Source organism: Nuphar pumila, chromosome 9, assembly GCF_984573655.1.
Source record: "Nuphar pumila chromosome 9, dmNupPumi1.hap1.1, whole genome shotgun sequence".
Lineage (NCBI taxonomy): Eukaryota > Viridiplantae > Streptophyta > Magnoliopsida > Nymphaeales > Nymphaeaceae > Nuphar > Nuphar pumila.
Window position 1 is genome coordinate 96,502,382 of NC_143257.1, and position 24,907 is coordinate 96,527,288.

General features: G+C 38.8%; 1 protein-coding gene across 1 annotated transcript in view; it reads left to right on the forward strand.

The window, feature by feature from the left end:
• LOC149828730 (lysM domain receptor-like kinase 3) overlaps nucleotides 1–24,907 on the forward strand; it is a 119,894-nt gene that overhangs the window by 87,286 nt on the left and 7,701 nt on the right. The window contains exons 4-9 of the mRNA XM_090017698.1: nucleotides 8,859–9,004; nucleotides 9,125–9,214; nucleotides 9,315–9,420; nucleotides 22,586–22,737; nucleotides 22,824–22,921; nucleotides 23,054–23,201. Coding sequence (XP_089873824.1) covers nucleotides 8,859–9,004; nucleotides 9,125–9,214; nucleotides 9,315–9,420; nucleotides 22,586–22,737; nucleotides 22,824–22,921; nucleotides 23,054–23,201 — 740 coding nt within the window. The remainder of the gene's footprint in view (nucleotides 1–8,858; nucleotides 9,005–9,124; nucleotides 9,215–9,314; nucleotides 9,421–22,585; nucleotides 22,738–22,823; nucleotides 22,922–23,053; nucleotides 23,202–24,907) is intronic.

A 24,907-nucleotide genomic window follows, 5' to 3' on the forward strand; every position in this document is an offset into this window, starting at 1 on the left:
GGTTACTGCGATGACAGGGAAGCCTTGTGAGCGTTTGGTGTCTGCGCTCCAGTTAAAGAGAGACATGAAAAGTGGTGACGAGACTTTTTTTATCACAATCTGTGCTACAGATGAGGTAGAAAAAGTCGCGGATGTCCCAGAGGCCTTAGCGCCAGTATTGAAGGAGTTTGGTGATGTTATGCCCACCGAGATGTCGAAGAAGCTACCTCCGAGGCGTGAGGTAGATCATCAGATTGAATTAATACCGGGTGCACGGCCACCGCAATGGCTCCTTATCGCATGGCAATTCCTGAGCTGCAGGAATTACGCAGACAATTGGATGGGATGGTATGCTCGAAGCAGGAATCATCCAGCCATCCAAAGCTCCCTTTGGAGCGCCCGTGCTCTTTCAAGCAAAGCACGATGGGTCGAAGCGGTTGTGCGTCGACTATAGGGCACTGAACAAAATGATGGTGAAGAACAAGTACTCGCTTCTTTTGATCGCAGACTTGTTCGATCAACTTGAAAAGGCAAAGGTCTTCTCTAAGTTGGATTTGAGATCGGGCTATTGGCAAGTGAGAGTTGCAGAAGGGGATGAGGCAAAGACTACTTGTGTAACGCGATATGGGGCATTCGAATTCCTTGTCATGCCCTTTGGCTTGACGAACGCGCCCGCTACCTTTTCGACCCTAATGAATAAGATCTTCTACCCGCACCTCGACAAGTTTGTCGTCGTTTATTTGGATGACATAGTGGTGTATAGCGACTCGATGGAGCAGCATGTTCAACACCTTCAGATTGTGTTTCAGACTTTGAAGGACCACAAATTGTATGTCAAGCGAGAGAAGTGCCTATTCGGCCAGAAAGAAGTCCATTTTCTGGGGCATATTGTTGGAGGAGGCACTCTCAAAATGGACCACAAGAAGATTGAAGCTATTCAAGCATGGGAGCCGCCCTCTAAGGTTCTTGAGTTGCACTCTTTCTTGAGGCTTGCAAATTATTACCGACGCTTCATCAAGGGATACTCGCAGATTGCGGCTGCGCTCACAGATCTGTTGAAGAAAGACAGACCATGGCTATGATCTGATGTCTGCCAGAAGGCTTTTGATGGGTTAAAACATGCCTTGACAGATGAGCCAGTGCTGAAGTTGCCTGACTGTCGGCAACCCTTTGAAGTGCAGACCGATGCGTCTGACTTTGTTATTGGTGGGGTGTTGCTCCAAGAAGGACATCCCATCGCATTTGAAAGTAGGAAGTTGAACGACGCTGAACGTCGATACACGGTGCACGAGTGCGAGATGTTGGCGCTCGTGCATTGTCTCCGCACATGGAGACACTATCTCTTGGGATCACAATTCGTTGTGCGCATTGACAATGTTGCGACAAGCTACTTCCAAACTCAGAAGAAGCTGAGTCCAAGGCAAGCACGTTGGCAGGATTTCTTGGCAGAATTCGATATGGTCCTCGAGTATAAGCCAGGCAGGACCAATGTTGTGGCCGATGCCTTCAGTCGAAAGGCGGAACTTGCAGCTTTGCTCGCTTGGGAGGGCAGTGTGAGCCAACCAACGAGCGATCTTCTTGAACAAGTGCGAGAAGCTTCGAAAAGTGACCCAATGACTCAATAATTGATTGCATTGGTGAATGAAGGAAAGACGCGGAGATTCTGGCTAGAGGATGGTTTGCTTCGCCCTGCGGGCGATCGTCTATATATTCCGCGACAAGATACCTTGAGGAGGCGCTTGATGCACGAGTGCCATGATACTACTTGGGCGGGTCACCCAGGACAACAGAGGACCTTGGCATTATTGGAACGTGCATTCTACTGGCCGCAGATGCGCGATGATGTAGATGCCTATGTGCGGACTTGCTTGATTTGCCAACAAGACAAGCCCATCAATCAGAGACCCGATGGACTACTGGATCCCCTACCTGTGCCTAGTCCCCCGTGGGAGTGCATAACCATGGACTTCATTGTAAGCTTGCCGAAAGCACAAGGTTGCAGTTCGATTTATGTGGTTGTGGATAGGTTCTCTAAGTATGCTATCTTCATGCCTGCCCCTGCCACCTGCTCAGCCGCTGATACTGCAAAGTTATTCGTGCGAAACGTAATTAAGCATTGGGGAATTCCAGAGAGCATCGTCAGTGATCGTGATGCATGCTTCACTGGCAAGTTTTGGCGAGAAGTGTTTCGCTTAATGGGGACGAACTTGCATTTCAGCACAAGTTTCCACCCCCAAATCGACGGACAGACAGAGAGAATAAACAGCATGCTGGAGGAATACCTGCGACACTTTGTCAGTGCCAACCAAAGGGATTGGGTTGATTTACTTGATGCGGCTCAATTCTACTACAACCTTCAAAAAAGCGAGTCATTCGGCCATAGTCCATTTGAAGTCGCAACTGGACAACAGCCGCAGACTCCGCACTCCCTTGCTACGCGAGGACGTGGAAAAGCACCTTATGCATACCGGTTTGTCAGGAACTGGCAAGATCAGACAGAGTTGGCGAAGGCATATCTAAACAAGGCAACCAAGCGCATGAAGAAATGGGCAGATGAGAAGCGTCGCCCAGCAGAATTTCGAGTTGGAGACAAAGTGTTGGCCAAGCTCTTTCCTGACCGCGCAACTATCTTTCAGGGCCACCACTGAGGCCTTATTCACAAGTATGATGGCCCCTTCACCATTATCAAACGTGTGGGAAACTTGGCGTACCGGCTGGACTTGCCAGCAAACTTTCAAGTGCACCCGGTATTCCATATATATAACCTGAAGCCATTCCACGAAGATGAAGGAGATCCTCAACAGAGCATGCCTCAACGTGCTCCGATCCCGCAGCGAGCTCCTTCAACAGTTAGTGTACCAGGCAGAGATCCACATATCATCCTCAACCATTCCATCAACTATCTAGGGGAAGTCAAAAAATACTTAGTGCAGTGGAAAGGATTGCTAGAATGTGAAGCCACCTGGGAGAAAGCCAGCAGCATGTTTCAGCATCGACAACTTGTAGAAGGCTACCATGAACAATTGGCGTCGAGGACGGCTTCAACTTAGGCGGGGGAGCGTGTTCCGGACCGCCATGTTTTTCACCTTTTTGCTCTGATGTATATACCTCTTTGGCACTCTAGAGTGCCCCATAAGGCCTTACGGCCTAAGTACCCTGTGTATTCAGACCCTCTCTTCCCCTCTTGATGTACTTTGCTTTCAAGTATCTATAAAGAAGCTTTTTGCATCTCTCTCTCTCTCTTTGTGCTTGTGCATACACGTACTCTTACTTCCGCTCGTGCGCGTGTGTTGTGCGTTGCTTGTGCGCTTAACAGGCCTGCCTTCGGTGTGTGTGATTGCCCGAAGCTACGTCACGGGGGCCTTCGCTTCACAGCCCGTGACACTGTATATTACTCATTAATGGCATCCTTGTAATATCTCTGATATATTACAAGGATAGTTGTATATCTGTTATATATATATATATATATATATATATATATATATATATATATATATATAAAGGTTAGGGCTTGGAGGTCGAGAATCAGAGTGCCGCCCCAGCCATTCTCTCTCTTTCTCTCTCTCTCTCCCTGTTTCCTGTAGAAGCTGTACCACATATCAAATCTGATACATACTTCATGATGTTCATTGAAATGTTCTGTTCAACTGAACTCAGGATCCATGACTTCCCTTTCCCATTACACCCTTCCCATTCCAAGATCTTCGCATCATAGTTTGCACCTCCATTTTTGGGTTTGGTTTTGATACCATTAAGGTATCCAATATAACCAAAATCCCTAACCGTCCTCATGAGCTCGGCCCAATATGTAACGCCCCGAAATTTTAACCCAGATTTTTGAGGATTTTTTTTTTTAAAGCGGAAACAACAAATGATTACAGGGTTAAGCATTTCAGAACGATACAGGAAAGTAAAAGCAAACCACACCATTTATTTTTATTTCAATGATAATAGAATCCAATATCAGAGTTTTCACATTATGAATCTCAAATTAAAATTTCCAATCTGAAATAAAGTAGGATCGCCAGGGAACAAATAGATCCAGTCATGGTCAGCGCCTCATCCTGCTTCGCTCATGGACTACTCTGTGCCTGAAAATGATAAAAGTTATAGGAATTAGACTACCACGTCTAAGTAGGAAAACTGTAATTATTCTTGCAGGTAGATCATGTGTCAGGTGTGATGTGGGTGTTGTGTTGGAATTTCAGTCTAAACATAAACACATAGGGAATTCGATGCAATAGCAATAATAGACATATATCTGAATAGAAAGGTAGATTATGTAACAGTTTATACTTAAGCACAAAAAACATTTTTCTCAACTACAATAAATTAACAAGGTATTAAGCAATTAAAGCAGATCTTACACTAACATGAATAACATCTATATAACATCCATAATATGAATTCAATTAACTAATATATGCACAGTTTAGGATGTTGTTTTATCATAAGCACCGAATATAAAGCATGATGAAAAAGTAAACAGTTGTCTCTTTAATGACTCCAACACAGTGATACCTAACTGTTCTAGTTAATGTTTATCTTTTCTTATCCCACGGGTACACACGGGCCAAGGCAACCATCACAGAAGAGAATGTTCGGGGGTATATTATTCAAGGTTGTTTTATTAACCCGAACATTCTAACTGTGATTGAAATCCCAAGGGAGCGGCCAGTGACCGAGTGAAACTCCCAAAGGCCAAAACCAAGACAGGATGCATCCCTAACTTCTGCAGAAGAACATGGAACTACCACCTAGGACATATTGGTAGTCCGGGTCCCCCAACTTCGAGGACTGGGACCAACGAGTCATTTTAGCTCGAAACTAAAATTATGTCCCCGGAGTTTTGTACCACTTACCCTCTCCAAGGTAAGCCCGAATCTGAGTGAGTAAATCTTTTCATTTAGTTAACCTTTCAGGGTGTAGGAGCATTTTTCCCCAAACCTGCTACTACCACAGTCGTAGATTTCCAACCTTAGTCATTTTATCCCAGTGTATGAATCAACCCCATCATTTTCCATGTTGTTTTCATAAACTCACTCAGGGTGCTCCGGTGCCTTTAAACCAGTCAAGCACAAGAGTTAATACTTTAATTTTCTTACCAAAATAATTGAATCAAACCACGTACCTTCATTAGGTATCTAACCCATATCGCCCATTGAGCAAGGTTTCCCAACCAAACCCCTAGTAGAAAGGGATAACCATGACTTACTTAATCATTTGCCCATTTAGGTTACCACTAGATTATTTCCTTTCAATTCAGAATGCTCCAAGGAAAAGAAATTCACATACTCTGAACACGGGCAATATACAATGTCAATACATAACATTTCTTTGATATGTCTCACTCATTTTCTACATGAAGAGATCAAGGAATTGTCTTAAGACTTTAAAACTATCATTGGTGTACAACTGCTACTCTAAGGCGGAAGTTGGAATGTAAGAGAACTTGCAGTTTTATGTGGAATCTAAGCCAAAAATCACAAAGACTGTAAACCCATTCAGCCTATTACAGTAATACAAACACAGAAATTTCGTGCACAAGAGAAGTGACAACTAGGTATTATTCAGCTAGCATATTGAAATTCTAAAATCCAACATGAACCACTCAGCCATTCTACTGTATCCCACAAGTTAACTAAGTGATGCACAACACGCTGGGTTACACAGAAAATAAAAGAAGGAACCAGAATTCATTCAGCAGCATGAACTAAACACATATTTTTTTGTTTCAGTTCAGCCACCATACAGCATATACATCAAACAATGGTTTCAGCCATTCTACTGCATTTTATAGTATTGTTAAATATCAAACAGCATGTTGTGTTATACAGAAATAAAACAACAACTAGACATTCATTCCGAACCTATGGTGTGATCAAGATAACTCAGCTGAACCCCAAAAAAAAACGAAAGTAACTATCTATTAAGTTCTTCCACAGGTTAAATCGTAGGGGCAATCACCACCCCTAAGTATATCAGGTGCACACGGTCATAACACCGAATTGATAAACATAAATAAACGATTATTTGAAGGTATGATATATTCATCTTTTAAGTATCCCAAAACAATTTTAGTGATGATTCATACAACATCAGACATAATTTGAAACGGTCATGCACATTTCAGGCTTGAAAGGATAAAAAAAAAAAACACAGACTCTTAGTTAGGGCTTTCAATACCAAGGTCAAGAAAAACACAATTCGAACTAGGGTTTTCGATTGAAAAGGATATAGATTTAACATCTAAATTTCGTACTAGTTCACTAATCCGAGAATGAGGAATGAATCATCAACAAACACCCAATCGGTTAAAAGAAAAAAAGAAAACAGTTCCCCCCCCCCACGGTTATAAATCCCCATCCTCTACTCGAATAGGGTAAAATACGAACCCCCCCCCCCCTTACTCATGGTAGCATCTATCGTAAAACCCTCTCCCAATCATCCCGAAACATAAAATACTTACAAAAATAAGCACAATAACCTACCATTATCCGGCGAGGTTGTTGCGGCATCCACTAGAGGGGCCGGTCGGCCTGGACAGCACCACCACCGGCGAGGTTGACTCCTCACTGCAAGGCCTCGAGCTGCGGCTTGGGATTGGAGGGAGCTTCGAGTTTTAGAAAGGTAGAAAAGAGTGAGAGAGAGCATGGGACAGCGAGAGAGGGAGAAGGAAGGGTTCGGGGTCCCTCCTTTGTAGGTGGGTGGCCTCCCGAAAAGGAAAGGAGGTATACCCTCCCGGCGGCTGCGGGGTGGTTTCCCCCAACTCTCCCTCCCTTTGCGTGTTAGGGTTCAGCCGAACCCTAACACCCGATATATCGGGGGAGGGGTTCTCCCCCCTCACAGGTTATGTTTATCGGGCGGCCCTCCTATCGCCCCCCCCCCCCCCCCCCTCTTTATTCCTCCCTGTAATAAAAGTTTATTACAGGGAGTGGGTCGGGTCCGGGTCCGACCCCCGACCTGCGAGGCTGGACCCAAATTGATTTGGGTCCGGGTCGCATGAACATTAGTGGACCCAGGGGTTGGATCCACTTGGGTCCGAACCGTGGATTTGAAAAAATCTAATTTCTTAAATATTTATTTATATAATATTACTAGAATACACTAATATACGCAATTTTCTTTTGGATCCAATAACGGATCCTAGGCCCAAATCCACATAATTCTTAAGTTTTAGTGTAAAATTTGTGGTTCTTACACAAAATGTAAAATTAGTTTTATCGAATTTGATGGGAATAATATGAATAATCTTTTTTCTCTATAATACGCCACCCCCAACTACAGTACACCAATACCTGGATAAAGTACTCAACAACAACCCAAATACCAATATTTGAGCTACATTGTGCAAAATCTGACCAACACAGCACAATACACCTGACTGAAGGTAGTCACTATAAAAAACAGCAGCAATAAATGTAGAACAATACTCAAAATAGGAGAAAATCTCAAGAAATTGGTTACCGCCCCAATGAAATATTAGAAATCTCAACAAAACCATATCCAAATCTCCAATGTAACACCCAAAACCTGAATTAATCAGCCTCCTAACCAAAAACTACATGATTGGGACTAATTTGAAGCAACAAAAACCACCGATAATCCCAAAATCAACAGATTCATGCAAACGGGCTACTATCCACCGAAATTCCCAGAAAGTACAGAAAATTCATAGAAAATCAAGATTTCATCCGATCATCCAGATTCTTGATTCCATCAAACTTCTAAAATCAAGAACTAGCAAAATCCGGCCTTAATCAACCAAAATCTCAATGTCTGAACCATAGTCACCTGTATCTTTAAAGGTAATTTCTCGGCGAGGGTATTTCTCGGAGAGATTTTCAAAAGTTGATAAATCTCGGGAAAATCTCGGGAGTTTAAAAAATTGAAAAAAATATAAATAACAACAAAAAAACCCAAAAAACAATAAGTTGCGTATTATTTTTCTTTCAAAATTATAAAGAAACATGTTTTAAAGGTTTTAAAATATAAAAGAAACAAAAAAATAGGAAATGCAAACTTAAATTTAAAAAAAAAACTCAGAAAATATCGCAAAAATATCATGATATTTTCTATTTGCCGATATTTTGAAAATATCGCGATATATTCCCGATATTATTGGCAACCTTGAAATTGCCAATATATCGCGGTATTTTCAAAATATAGGTGATATTGGTGACTATGGTCTGAACTGACATCAGCGGCTGGGCACACAAATTGAGGTGAGCCTGAACATCGGTCAGTCCAGATGAAGTTTCTTCCTCTCAACAGCTTCGTATTTTAATATCGCTTTGATGCCATAGTGCAATCAAGAAGAAGATAAAAGGAGAGGAAAACTCAAATAAACTTCATTGGATAAAGAATGAATGGAGGATTACAACATATATCGACCCTTTTGATTGTGCAAAAAGACAAACTGTCGACTTTCTTTCTTGGCTAGTTACAGAAAAGCTCTTCTAAAATAATCATATGTACGTGACTAGAAGGGTAGCAACACATTTGTAATACATATATTACACTCTTCTCATGAAATACACTATTCAACAATTTTCACATTCTATGGCCATTAAATCATCAACTGCGCTTTCAAAACATGGAAAAGTAGGCCATGTTATAAATTGTATCGTTGCTTCATGCAAACATGTCAGTCTTTGATGGCCCTGTTAAAGAGTTTTTGAAAAACGATTATTATTAACCATTATGAATAATTTCCCATAATCAATGATGTCCATCAAAGTAATTCTCTAGGTGAGTCTTGGTGAAATAATTTCCATTTCCGTTCTTAGTTGGCCCATACCTATTCTTCTTTTGTTTTTTCCTAGTTTACAGTTCTTTTGCTGCTAATTCAATCACAAAAACTTAAACTCGTGCAGATATGATGGCTGAAGTATTTCACATTGAGAAGCCTATAATCTTTACCTACGAAGAAATTCTCTCTTCTACTGAAGGTTTCTCTGATTCGAATCTCTTGGGACATGGTACATATGGTTCAGTATACTATGGCATGCTTCGTGATCAGGTTTGTATTTCCATTTCCCTTGTTTCTATTAATATTGAAAATCCTTGGTAAATTTACTGTAATCTTTATCTAGCATCCAATGCATCAGTTTAGACAGCTATATTTTATATATTATTTCAGGAGGTTGCTATAAAAAAGATGACAGCTACAAAAACTAAGGAGTTCATGGCTGAGATAAAAGTTCTCTGCAAGGTTCATCACACAAACTTGGTATACCTTCATTCCAATGCTTTCATCATTTTTATCGTTTATATATCTGACTGATGCTGCAGTCAATTGTGGTGCTGAGTTGTGTTTGAATTTTGTCAAGGTAGAACTAATTGGTTATGCGGCAAGTGAAGAAGAACTTTTCCTTGTTTATGAGTATGCACTTAAGAGCTCTCTTGCCAGTCATCTGCATGATCCTCAAAATAAGGGTATGTTTGCATCTGACTACTGCTATGTACTTTCACCAATGTAGAGCCTGTTCTTTCACAGTACACACATGCTATAACCTGAACAAGGAATGCCCAATGCAATGGTATAGGTTGTCAGACCCCAGTTATACAGACTGACTTGACATGCCATCAGCTTGACTGGGACACCCAGTCCATGTGCATGTTTGCCTAAGTGTTTATTTTAGTTTTGGTTGATCCTCTAATAATTTTCTAGTTGACAAGGATTATTCTGGCCTCAACCTTTTTGCCTTGTAAGGGCAAAAAAATGTGTACTTTTGTTAAAGAGAGAGAATTCTACAAGGATTGATTGAGTTATCCCCAAAGTTATCAAGTGATAATCACATGGCCTCAATCCATTAAGAGAATCTTTGGACCAGAAGATAGCTCAAAAAGAGAATTCTTTTTTTACAATCATTTCTTGAACTTTATTCTCAAAAGAAATCTGGAAGGTACATTTAATGAAAATACAAAAAGACTACAAGTGGGTGCCTCTTATGGGCATACAAGAACACAAGAACATACACAATCAAGACCACTTATGGGTCAATACAAGAGCACAACCACACAAGCCACTTAGGGGCTAAAACACAAGTAAAAAATATAGGAATATTATTAAGAGAATGCTTGTGAACAAGCTTAACATACAAGAGGGGTTACACATGCATCGAAACACTAGTGCAAAGAACAATGGCACAACATGACTACAAGAGATGCACAAGCATACAAACAAGAAGCCACTAAAGGGCAAAAATACAATAAGCCATCAGGGGCCAAGTGATGAACACACAATATGAGAGAGAGGACTTAATATAAAGAATCCTTGATTGAAAATGCTTCAAAGAGCATAGAGAATAAGTAGGGCAAAACCCCCTATTTATACACATATTGGAAGCAAAAAGGTAGTGGACATGCATATTTACAAGTGAAAAGACTATTTTGCCCCTAGTAAGCATTACAAAGAACATAAAGAAAATCTCTCTCTCTCTCTCTCTATATATATATATATATGTTAACCATATATTTTAACAACCTCCCTTCAAACTGACGGTGAGATCACCGAAAGTTTGCTTAGAAGAAAGGAGAACCTAAGGGATGGTAAAACTTTGGTGAAAAAATCTGTAAGCTGGTATTCTGAAGTGACGTATGGAAGTTTAATAGTACCTCATAAGAATTCATCTCGAACATAATGACAGTCCATCTTAATGCGCTTTGTCCATTTATGGAATGTACGATTACTGTCTGTGTAGATTGCACTTTTGTTGTCACAACATAACTTTAAAGAAAAAAAGATGATGACTCTCATATCTTTGAGGAGACTTTTTAACCAAACAAGTTCAATTGTAGTGGTGGCTATAGCCCTGTATTCGCCTTCTGTGAAGATAGAAACACCTTATATCTCCAAGAAATTAATGATTCTCCAAGAAAAACACATTAACCTGTAGTAGAAATATGATTATTTGGGTTTTCACCCCAATCGGAGTCAATATAAGCAATTAAAGTTGAAGAAGAAGAAAAAGATAAGAATAACCCTTTTGTTATAGTTTCCTTTAGATATTTGATAATTCGCACGACAACTGCCATGTGAATGGTAGTGTGAGTATTTTGAAACTGGATGACATGGTGTACAACATGAGCAATGTTTGGCTTGGTAATAGACAAATATATTAGAGATCCAATTAATTGATGATAAGGATTGGGGTCTTCTAAAGGATGTCCATTATTGGCTCTCATCTTAGCGTTTATCACTTCTGGAGTCTCCACTTTCTTTTTGTCAGTTAATTCAGAATTAACAATAATATATAATGCAAGCTTCATTTGAGAAATAACATATCCTTTAGGAGAATATGCAACTTCAATGCCTAAAAAATATCTTAGAAATCCAAGGTCAAACATATCAAAATTATTTTTAAGAATATTTTTAATAGATTCAATGCCCCTTTTATCATTCTCATTGATGATGATATCATCAACATACAATAGTAAGATAGTTATGTGGTCCCCTGCATTCTTAACAAAAAGAGCACTGCTATTATGACAAGAAGTAAATCCGCTATCAAGAACAATTTTAGTGAAACAACCATACCAAGCTTTTAGAGCTTCTTTAAGACCATAAAGAGCTTTATTAAGCTTAAGAGTTTTTTATTTTTTATTCCAAGACCCGGTGGAGGATCCATATAGACTTCTTCACAAAAATCTCCATTTAAAAAGATATTTTTGACATCTAATTGGTAAATAAGCTATTTTTTGATAGATGCTAAGGCTTAGAGTTCTTACACTAGTCATCCTAGCAACCAGGGCAAATGTTTCTTCGTAATCAATTTCATATTTTTGTTCATACCCCTTAGCAACTAACCTAGATTTATATCTTTCTAATGACCCATCACTTTTAGTTTTTACTTTATAAACCCACCTACAACCAATAGCCTTCTTACCCAAATGGATAGTTACGATTTTTGTGTTAGCTTTGTTTAGTGCTTCTAATTCTAGGTGCATAGCATCTACCCAATGTGAATATTGCTTAGCTTCTTTAATGTTTGAAGGCTCATGATGGGAATCAATCATCATTAGACAAGCTCTATAATTTGAGGAAAATGAGTTATATGACAAATTTTTTTGAGGAGGTCTAATGTTCCTAGAGGATCGTTGAGGTAGGAGTTCCTCAACTTGGTAATTTAAAGGGAGATTTTGTGAATATATGTCAAAAGTATTTTGATGCTCATTTCCCTCACGCCAAGTACATACAGGGATATCATTGGAATTCTCATTGGGAGAATCATCATTTTGATGAAGCAGATCATCATTTTTATGAGAATTGTCATCATAAATATTATCACAAATAGTATCATTAGAATATTTAGACTCATTTCTGGGTAATAAGTCAAAGATAAAATAATAATCAATATCTTCCTTGGGTTTTTGAAGTTCAAATTCATTTTGTTCTTCAGGAAAAGTCATATTTTTTGAAATATAAAGTTTGTTATTTTTAACATCATAACACCTATATCTCTTTTGATTTTCACCATAGCCAATAAATGCACATTCAAGAGCTTTTGGTGAAAGTTTATCTTGCCCTTGAAAAAGAACAAAGCATTTACAACAAAAAATTCTTAATCTTTTGAAATTCGGAGATATTTTGAACAATTTTTCAAAGGGAAAAGCATTTTTTAAGGATGGGGATGACATCCTATTTATAAGATAAATTGCAGAAAGAGCGGCTTCGACCCAAAAGTCCTTTGGAACATCTTTAGAAATAATAAAAGTTCTTGTTATTTCGATAAGATGCTTATGTTTTCTTTCGACAAGGCCATTTTGTTGGAGAGTTTTAGGACAAGATCTTTGATGAATAATGCCATTTCGTTTAAGGTATTTTTGAAATTCCTTTGACATGTACTTCCCTGCGGAATTAACTCTAAAAATTGCTATATTATTTTGAAATTGATTTTGAATAAGGATATGAAAATTTTTAAAAATAGAGAAGACATCAAATTTATTTTTAATAAAGTAAACCCAAGTGTATCTTGTAAAATCATCAATAAAAACTGTTGAAGGATGGATGAGAAATACCGAACCTTGGGTAGAGAAAGAGAGAGAGAGAGAGAGAGAGAGAGAGAGAGAGAGAGAGAGAGAGAGAGAGAGAGACGGCTGCACAGAAAAGTTAACTTCTTAACTATTAGGGCAGCTACTCTCTATGTTAAATAGAGAGAAGCCAAAAACACGAAATTACATCTAAGCCCTTAATTAAATAAAATTTCAAATACCCCCCTAATTTAATAAAGCTTAAACTTAAAACCACCTATTCTCAACACTCCCCCTCAAGCTGGAGCATAGATATCGATCATGCTCAGCTTGTCACAACAATGGAAGAAACTAGGCCTCGCAAGGGCTTTGGTAAAGACATCAACAACTTGATCTTCGGAAGATACATGATCTGTGCAAATATAACCAGCCTGAATCAAATCACGTATATAGTGACAGTCAACTTCAATATGTTTAGTCTTTTCATGAAACACTTGGGTTGTTGGCAATATATGTAGCAACCCTATTGTCACATATCATTAACATAGGTAGGGATACTTTTTCTTGAAGCTCGGTCAAGATTGATTTTACCCACATAATCTCAGCTGCAGTCTGGGCCATTGCTCGGTATTCAGATTCAGCACTAGATCTGGCTACAACGGTTTGTTTCTTACTCCTCCAGGTAACAAGATTTCCTCCCACAAACACACAGAATCCAGATGTCGACTTCCTATCTTCAACCGATCCTGCATAATCTGCGTCAGTGTAAGCAACAACGTCCAAAGATGGATTTCGTTTAAACAACAGACCTTTACCAGGAGATGCCTTTAAGTACCGAATAACCATCATAGCAGCATCCCAGTGAACTTTTGTAGGTTTGTCCATGAACTGACTGATTTTACTCACAGCTAATAAAATGTCAGGTCTAGTAACAGTCATATATAGTAACTTACCCACCAAGTATCTAAAGTTGGCACTGTCCACATACTCAGACTTCTCATCGAACATGTGAGTTTTGGGATCCATTGGAATATTAGCTGGCTTGGCTTCTAGCATTCCAGTCTCTTTTAATAAGTCCAACACATACTTTCTTTGAGACAACACTAAGCCCTCTTTGTTTCTTGCAACTTCGATACCCAGAAAATATCGAAGGTGACCAAGATCTTTAGTAACAAAGTGTTTCTGAAGATGATCTTTTGTGGCAGAAATATCTTGGGCACTGCTCCCTGTTAATATGATGTCATCGACATATACCACCATAACAACAATTCCAACATTGGTTTTCTTGATGAACAAGGAGTGATCTGAAGCTGACCTGACAAAGCCAAAACTCGACATTACCTCAAATAATTTATGAAACCATGCCCTTGGACTCTGCTTCAGGCCATAAATAGCATTCTTCAACTTGCACACCTTCTTACACTCCCCCTGAACCTCGAAGCCTGGGGGTTGTTGCATATAGACAGTTTCATTCAAATCCCCATACAAAAAGGCATTCTTGACATCCAACTGAAACAAGGGCCATCCATGGTGCACAGCAACAGAAAGAACAAGACGAATAGTGCCAAGACGAGCAACTGGGGAGAAAGTTTCAAAAAAGTCAATACCATAAGTCTGAGTATACCCTTTTGCAACCATCCGGGCTTTGTACCGTTCAATTGACCCATCCGAGTTATATTTAATGGTATATACCCATTTGCAGCCAACAATATCTGCATCAGTTGGAGGATCAACCAAATCCCAAGTGCCTCTAGAACATAGGGCATCCATCTCATCCTGCATAGCCTGCATCCATTTGGGGTCGAATAGAGCCTGACTGTGATGAAGCGGAACGGAGGAGGCAGACAAAGCCGAGATAAAATTCTTCATATAAGCCCCAAGATTAACTTCATAAACAAACTGAGAAATGGGATGAAGAGTGCACTGTCGTTTCCCTTTTCGCAGAGCAATAGGAAGATCCTCATCAATAGCAGAAACTTCAGTATGCTCAGATATACTTGCCTCAGGAGATGGAGATACTGGTAGCATGGAGGTAGGTGGTAACCTATGAGTATACACTATAGGAGGGTTTCTGTATTGAGACTCCCCAGAGGATGGAGCCACAAGCTTTGGAGTGAACGATTCTAAAGGAAACGGGGGAATTGGCAGAGGAAAAACATCACTCTGACTCTCTTGTAACCTTGGAGTAGTACTCAAAAAATAAGGAATAGACTCAAAAAAGGTAACATCTGCACTGACATACTCTTTATGGGATATAGGGTCATAGCAACAATATCATTTTTGGTTTTTAGGATACCCAAGGAAAACACATTTAATAGACTGTGCATCAAGTTTATCTCGATCAGGACCCAGCTTATGCACAAAACACACACATCCAAAAACTTTAGGGGGGATAGGAAAGAGAGGAGCCTCTGGATGGAGAATTTGAATTGGGATCTGGTCTTCTACAGAACTTGACGGCATGCGATTTATAAGAAACCCGGCTGTCAAAACCGCATCTCCCCAGTATGTAGTAGGCATATTGGATTGAATCATAAGGCACCGAGCAACATTAAGGATTTGTCTATGTTTCCTCTCAGCCACCTCATTTTGCTGGGAGGTATGGGGACATGAAAATTGAGGTTGAATCCCATTAACAGAGTAGAATTGAAGTCTTTGGATTTGAACTCGAGCATTATCAGTGCGAACAATTTTAACACATGTCAAATTGAGTTTTGATCTCTGCAATTAAAGATTTAAGAATGACAGGACCTTGAGACCGATCTTTTAACAAGATTTAAGAATGACAGGACCTTGAGACCGATCTTTTAACAAGAACACCCACGATAGTCTCGAGAAGTCATCAACAATAACTAGATAATAGCGACACTGAGACCTATTTGGAATCCTACTCGGACCCCACACATCTACATGAAGAAGATCAAACAATCCTTGACTTGATGGACTCTGACTTGAGGGAAAAGAGCTTCGACAATGTTTTCCCAATTGACATATTTCACACTGAAAAGAAACTGAGGAAGGTATATGAGAAATGACGCGACGAAGTTTTGTCACTGGAAGGTGACCCAAACGATGATGCCACAATAGAGGACTTGAGGATGATGTAACAGCAGAATGGGCAGAAACCTCTGGTTGGTGTAGGTAATACAAACCACCTTCCTCATAGCCACCACCAATTCTTCCCCCCGTCAGCAAGTCCTGAAAGGTGCATCCCATAGGATAAAAAATCACTCTACAATTCAACTCTTTTGTCATACGACTGACGGATAATAAATTCTATGGAAACGAAGGAGCATGAAGAACATGCGACAATTGAAGATTAGGGGTTATAGACATGTTTCCCTGCCCTACAATTGGGGAAGAGCTACCATCAGCAAGACGTACCCCTTTTTGACCTGTCACAGGTTTTAAACTCAAAAAATTGTTCGAGTTTCCGCACAAGTGACCAGAGGCTCCAGAATCAATGATCCACCTACCACCTTGAGCTGATAGGCCATTACCTGCCGAGCACACAACCTCCGCAACAAAAGACTTCGAATTGGATGATTGTAAAGCAAGGAGCTTGTCATATTCAGCCCTGCTAAGAGTTACACAACCATTGGAGGAATCCGCATCTAATTTAACCACTTGAGCCATAATATAAACTAATGGGCTTGATTCACAAAGTGCAGGAGCAACCACACGCGCACACCCACAATCACCTACGAGCCCGACTATATCAAGTTTTGACCTCACCAATGAAATCTGAGAAACACACCCTTCGACTGTTCAGATCCAAACTCCAAATATAATTTAAAAAAAAAAACTTTCCACCTCACCCAAAGATGGCTATAGGTTGCAAATCAAGATCACACTTCCACCACGACTTAATGTGTGTAACCATCACACATCCGCCACTACAACAACCAGTAGCATTACTCAACTCAGAATCCCACGTCAAACGACAAGAATCCCACAAACTGAATATTTTTCAACACCACAGGGAATCATGCCTGCTGATTCCAAAAAAAAAACAATTATATTAGCAAGCTACTTTCTTGGAGGATGTGAAATCAGTCAGATCTGATTCTTTCTCCCCACGCTTGTTGCTTCCACGACATGAGCACAACCGAAACTAACATGATTCTTTTTTTTTTTTTTTTAAAATTACGACAGCATGGATGATAGGAGTTGTCAATGCAGTCTCCTTGTGGTGATACATAGCAGGATCAAAACTGACAACAGTAAATCATGAAAGTTGCTGCTGAAATCATATAGGTAGATGCTGTAACTCACGACAAACAAAAATTATTTCACGACCCTGCCAAAACCACTGTAGATGCTGAAATCACGACAGAGGAAGAAGGAAAATCATTTCTTCCAGGGACACGATACAAAATCACGGCAGCAGCACATACTATCTGTTATAAGCTGCCAAACCCAAAAATCACGGCGAGGTTCAAAGGGTTACGACTGCCAGATCTGAACAGCAAGCATCCACGACCAGCAGCATACCAAAAAAAAATTTTTAAATCGCTGACAGCGAAGAAGAAACTCAGCAACAAAGAACCACGGCAGCAGGTAGTCAAAAAAAATTTAGAAGAGGCTACCACACCCACAACAAGCATCCACGACCAGCAGCATATCCAAATTTTTTTTTTTAAAATCGCTGACATGATTGGAGAAATATTTTCATTAGATAAAAGTTTGATCACGATTGAGACACCTTCCACGATCAACTGTGCTTTGATCAAACTCGATCATGCTCCCACGATCGGCTATCGATCACGCTCCCACGATTTGAATATAGAACAATCGTAGATTGTTCACGATTGATCACGATCCCACGATCGACCGCTTTGATACCATGTTGAAGGATGGATGAGAAATACCAAACCTTGGGTAGAGAGAGAGAGAGAGAGAGAGAGAGAGAGAGAGAGAGAGAGAGAGAGAGAGAGACGGCTGCACAGAAAAGTTAACTTCTTAACTATTAGGGCAGCTACTCTCTATGTTAAATAGAGAGAAGCCAAAAACACGAAATTACATCTAAGCCCTTGATTAAATAAAATTTCAAATACCCCCTAATTTAATAAAGCTTAAACTTAAAACCACCTATTCTCAACAAAAACAACATAATATGAATATCCTCCTTTAGACATAATGGGTACCGGTCTCATACATCCGAATGCACTAATTCAAATGGTCTCTTAGAAATAAAGTTGCTATATTGATAAGGAAGAAAATGCATTTTTAATCCATGGGGTCTTCATCATCTACCTCTTGTGCTCCTTCCATGTTAATCCATTGAATGTCCTCTTAATTCAAAAGAGCTTCTGCTTTTTCTTCAACCCATACATCCAATTTATCAAAATGTTCCAAACTGATAAAGATCAAATTGCTCTTTGTCCCTCGCTAATAACTTTTTAATTTGCCTAAAAAAGATGACATAAAAAAATTAAAAAATTAGTTAAGTTTTAAATGAAAATGACAAATTAACTTTACAATTTTATATACCTCTGTCTTACTCGTAAGTTGTAGCGAATGTAGACGAGGTCATTGAGCCTTTTGTGCTCCAATCTGTTTTTTCTTTTGGTATGAATTTGCTCGAAGATAGTCAAGTTTCTCTCACATCCACTTGTACTATATGTTTGGATTAGAATGCGAATGACAAAAGCTTTCGGGTTTGGAACATCACTTTCAAACCTAGCCCACCACAACTCTGAAAAGAAAAACAAGAAAATGAGAAATCAATTATAAAATAATAACAGATATATAGTCGTACAAAACATCATAATTAAATAACATTTTGAAATTAAAATTAAAATAGACAAAATAAATTACCTGGACGCATTGTGACACGGTTTCACACTGCTGCAGGTCTCCCCATATCATATAATGCATTATTATAAGTTTTCATTTCCTTATGAATTTGATCTTGAATGTTATAATCGGGGTTCAAGGTTTCGATGCAATCCAAAAGTCCTTTGATGACTTCTTTGCCCATTTTAAACGTAGGGGAATATCTAAATGCAAAATTTAAATAATATGCTGCAACATGAAGAGGTTGATGAAGTTGCCCAATCCACCTATGATCAATGATGTCCCATGTAGGTATGTAGAATTTTTTCTTCCCATTCAAATTATCTCTAATGGCCTCTTTTGTCTTATCCATTGCCTCATAGAGATAACTCATAACTGGTTTATCTTCACTATCAACCAATCGAAACACCTTCACTAAAGGTATAGTTATTCTCAATAACTTTATGCATAAATCTCAGAATTCACTTCTAAATACAATATCTAAAATTTATTTGGGCTTTCTTTTTTGTACATGGAGATATGCATTCCACTCATTTGGTGAAAACATTTTTTTTAGTGCAGCTTTATTCATTACTAAACTTTGCACTGACAAAAATTTCGTAGCAAATCTAGTAACTACACTACGAATCAACTCAGCACCACCAGTGTACTTTCTCATTAGGCTCAAAACTCATGCATGATTATAAATAAATTTAATAATTTCTTGGCAGCATTCAACTGTCCGATGTACCTTATCTATGATGCCAATGTCTTCTAGCATGAGGTCTATGCATTAGGCAACACACGGAGTTCGAAAGAATGACCTAAATTTTTTTGTTAATTCTTTACCTACTGCCCTATAATTTGTTGCATTATCAATAATGAATTGTACAATGTTTTGAAGTTGAACCTCTTCCACAACCTGGTAAAAAACCCTCAACAATGCATCTGTCTTGAGCGTATCAGACAAATCATTTGATTTAAAAGATATGGTTCTTTTGGGACAATAGACAAGAAAATTTATCAAAGTCCTCGATTCATCTCATCATAATAAGCCTTCACTTCATTCACATCGGCATCTAAATTTTTTTCTCTTAAAGCATGATACGAAGGCATCATGTATCCAGACCTGATACTAATTATCTCATCTGCCATTGCCTAAAAATGCAAGGAATTTGCCGCATTGAAAGGAATGCAAGCATCATAGAACCATCTCCCAACCGTGACATCTGGCTGGAGTCATAGCAGTACGACTGTTGGGATGTGCTCTAGGGGCAATCTTATGAGGGAAAAAGCTCCTAATGGAGCCTTTAGCTCTTCCTCCTGGTCCTCTCGAAGAACTCCTTCCTCTTCCTTTTCTTTTTGTGCCTGTAACATTATTACTCTCACCAACCACACCTTTTCCCTTCGCTGTAAAACTTCTTACTTCTGATTCTATGCTATGGGTTCTAGGATCAAAAGTAGGGAGCTCATCTTCGTAATACACATCCTTCCAGGGCTATGCATACCCCATTTCTACCTCATTCATCTTTCTTTCTTGTCTTTTTCCTCTCATATCATCAAGTAATTGTTGGCATTGTCATTTTATGACATCCGACAATTTTCTTGACGTGCATGCTTGCACATTATGATATGTGCTGGCTAAATGATGCTTCAACCGAGAGATACCACCTGAAAAACTAGTTTGGCAATAGTTGCATTTGATTCTTAATCGATTTTCACTCATTAATTGAGTGCACCATTGCCATGCTGGATCTTTCAATGCCATCTTCCCCCAAAAACACTCAATAACAAACAAAAATAGCGATTTTTTACCTTATTACACTTCCTTGAGTGGAAAAATGGGTGAAAATGCACTCTTAAGAAAATCGCAAAAGCTCTCTCCCTTGCGTACAAATTGCCCCGCAAATCGATCTCACTGAACCTAAGGTGTGTGGGTTCCCTTCCAACAACCTCTATACATGTGTAGAAGTCGACCCTTAAGAGGCTTTTTAAACTCAAAATGAAAAAGACTCAATTTTGGGTCTTTTTAAGTGCACCAAACCTGTATCGTACCATATGGGGTGTATCGTACGATACAGGTTGATACAGGGGTGTATCATATGATACACTTGATACAGGTATGATACACACTTGTATCGCGATACGAGTGTGTATCGTATTGTTAAGGCAAAAAGAAACGATACGTATCGTACTGTATCATACGATACAGCATGATACGAACACCTTGATCCTTGGACACCCTAGATTTGGTCATGAATTTTAGCCTTGTTTCTTCCATGTAAACTTGGGCTAAAATCTCATGTAAAGGTGGAAGCTCCTCTTGATTTTTGTTCCGGTAGATGATAAATACTCAAACATGTTCAAACTCGGGCCTAAGCTCTCGCATAAATTGAAAAAATTGCTCACCAAAGATTTGATTTTTTCTACTGCGAACATCATCAATGGTATCTCAAATTGACTCCATTTTGGTTATTTGGTCCCAAAGTCTTTTAAGAGTACCATAGTTCTCTCTAACACTTTTTTCACCTTAATTGCAATTGTGAATCTTATCATGCAAGTCCCATTTATGGGTACCATCATGTTGGGTGTAGGTTTGTTTGATATAAACCCACGCTTCATTGATCCTACAAAATTCCAATATATTTTCACAAGGTTCTTCACACATACTCCCCATAAATAAGGATAAAACCTTTGTATGACCAACATCAAATGCTTTAATAGATTTTTTGTAGTCTAAGAGAGCTTTTTCTCTCTCTTTGTCTTTAAGAGTTTCTTCTTTGATTTCACCATCTTCCCTACAAATAGATTTTGTGATAATAGATTGAGGTTCTGATATGGAGCCATCAACATATTCCCACAAGTCTTTGCCAACTAAGTTTCTTTTCATAACGGTGACCCACATATTATAGTTTTTTTCATCAAATTCAATGGAAACAACCATAACTACTTCTTTTCGGCCATTGTACCAAGAAAAGAAAGAGCAGAAAAAGATAAAAGATAGGGAAAAAAGAAGAGAAGATGAAGGCAAGAAATTTGTCGAAGAAATTTGATGGCACACTTTCCGAGGCAACAAACCAAAGCTTCACCGCTCTTCATGGTCTTCCTCTTGATCTTCAGGTATGAGATACAACCCAAGAGCACCAATGCTGATACCATATAATGAAAATACAAAAAGAGTACAAGTGGGTGCCTCTTAATACAAGAACACAAAAACATACACAATCAAGACTACTTATGGGTCAATACAAGAGCACAACCACACAAGTCACTTAGGGGATAAAACACAAGTAAAAAATATAGGAATATTATTAAGAGAATGCTTGTGAACAAACTTAACATATAAGAGGGGTTACACCCCTGTTTATACGCAAATGAAAGCAAAGAAGAGCCATTGGGAAGTGCTCCCAAGAGCTAGAAACACAGCTGTTGGGAGCACTTCCCAACAGCTAGAAATATAGCTGTTGGGAGCCCAACAGCTATATTCCAAGGGCATTATAAGGACTATAATGCTCTTGAGGAAAAGAATAAAATACATTAAAACGGAAAATCCTAATGTGCTCTCTAGGAACACCACTAATTACATAATGTGTAATGACCAAAATACCCCTAATGGGTTTCACTTATTACATAAAGAAATATATATATACATATTAATGTATATATATACATATAATTATATATATACATACGCAAACAATATATATATATATATATATATATATGATAGCATATCCATATTCCTTACTATGCCACAGTGATTCTTTCTCTTGGATCTTGTTGTTTTGATGTTGCATTTCTAGAAGTTATCTTGTATACCAGCATTCACATGTTTTATGAACTTGTTCAGGCCATACATCTCTTTCTTGGATTTCTCGAGTTCAAATTGCTCTTGATGCTGCAAGAGGACTGGAATACATACACGAACATACTAAAGCCCATTATGTACATCGAGACATAAAATCAAGCAACATTTTGCTTGATAATTCATTTAGAGCAAAGGTATCTTCGTAGTTAGTCTTCATTTATTTCAACTTATCATTTTATCTCAGTTTCCTTGTACATCTTGTTTACATTTTTGGATGTAGATCTCTGATTTTGGACTAGCAAAACTTGTTGGGAAGACCAATGAAGGAGAAGCTTCTGCTGCAAGAATTGTTGGTACTTTTGGTTATTTGGCTCCAGAGTAAGTAGATTCCTGAGCTCGATACATACACACACACACATATATATAGTTGGATGTTAATAGTGCTGTCTACTTTTTCTGTTATTGATTTATCTTTTCACAAGGTTGAGTTGTTCTCTATGTTGAAAACAGATACTTGAGCGATGGGCAGGCAACAACAAAAAGTGATGTGTATGCGTTTGGTGTTGTGCTTTTTGAGTTAATATCTGGTAAAGAGGCAATAACCAGGACAGATGGCAGGGTGAATATTAGCCTTGAAAGAAGATCGCTTGCATCAATTGTAAGTTCTGCGCAGTCATAGTGCTAGTGAATCTGTTTCATGTAGTTAATTTAGAAGTCACTGGGTTCTTGCATGGTTAAAATTGAAATTTAGACTGCTGTCTCTTTGTTTTTAATTGGATTATTTTAAGAAAATTAGGCACTGAATATATCGTGTGAACATATAGGCAGTCACATGTGAAATATTTTTCTCCTTTTTTACATGATTTGGTAACATGAATTTTTATGGTTTCAAGCTTGTGATGAAATTCTTGCTTTCTCATTTTTTATATTAGTATTTTTGTTTGCTCATTTTTATGATTCAAGGATGAAGATAAGAGTTATAGGGTTTTTTTGGGTAGGGCCAGCAAAGTTTATCCCCTAAGCCCATAGTTCACACAATTTGCGTTACATCAAATGAAAGAAGAGTTCTATAAATTTCTCAAAATTTAGATGCAAGGCTTTTGAATAGGAATCCCACATATCATCTGTATGGGGTGGTATCAAGGATTCCTGGTTTTTCTAGGAATGCTCTAAGCTGCAAATCCACTGAATCCATGGTATCCTATGTCACATAGACATGGCTGTTTGGCAGCCGTACCCTTGTCAACATGGCTCAACACGGGTGCTGGTACCGGACGCAGCACGGGTACGTGTTGGTCCGGGTCAGGTCGGGTCCAACCCTGACCCAACCCAACTTTTTTTTTTTGTTTCTCGAGCGAAAGACAGGGAAGAAAAAGAAGTAGAATAAGAAGAATAAGAAGAAGAAAAAGGAAGAGGAAGAAGAAAAAGAAAAAGGAAGAGGAGGAGGAAAAAGAAAGAGAAGCTGCCAGAGAGAGAGAGAGAGAGAGAGAGAGAGAGAGAGAGAGAGAGAGAGAGAGAGAGAGGTCCCCCTCCTCTTCTCGTTCTTCTAATTTGCTTGCCTGCGTCTTCTTCTTCATCTTCTTCTTCTTGTTCTCTCGATTTGTTTCTCTCGTCTCTCTCCCCTTTCTCGATCCTCTCTTCTTGCAACAATCCAAGAGAGAGAGAGAGCAAAAAAGGGGAAGAGTCCTTTTATAAGATATGTCTTATATATGGATCCATATATAATCCAAACTCAGACCCAAACTCTCTTTCTCTCTTTATATATATGTGTGTGTGTGTGTGTGAAAATATCTTCAAGAATATCAAGTTCAAAGATGACTTGATTAACCCACAAGATTCACAAAGAGAATAAGGGCATAAGGAAACACTCACAAAGGAGCACAAAGGCATAAAAAAGTAATCCTTTATTGAGAGAGAGCACTAAAAAGGATACTGAATTACATGGGGGAAACCCCTTATTTATAGGCTACAAGGGACCCAAGGAGGGGCTCCCATATAGACGTTGGAGCCCCTCCAACGTCTATACGGTGGACCCCTCCAAGATATAAAAAACAAAAAATAAAAAAAGAAAGAAAAAGAAAAAATAAAAAAAGAAAGAAAAAGAAAAAATAAAAAAAAGAAAGAAAAAGAAAAAGATGTATATTCAAGTGAATATGCGTGTTACATCTGAAAAGATAACTTTACCCCTAGAGGGCATTACAAAGAAAATACAATATATATATATATATATACAATTTAACACCCTCCTTCAAACTTACAGTGTAATGACCGAAAGTTTGCCAAGGAGAAAATTGAATCTAGGAGAACAGAGCGCCTTAGTAAAAAAGTCAGCCAGTTGATATTCTGACCTTACATAAGGTAGAT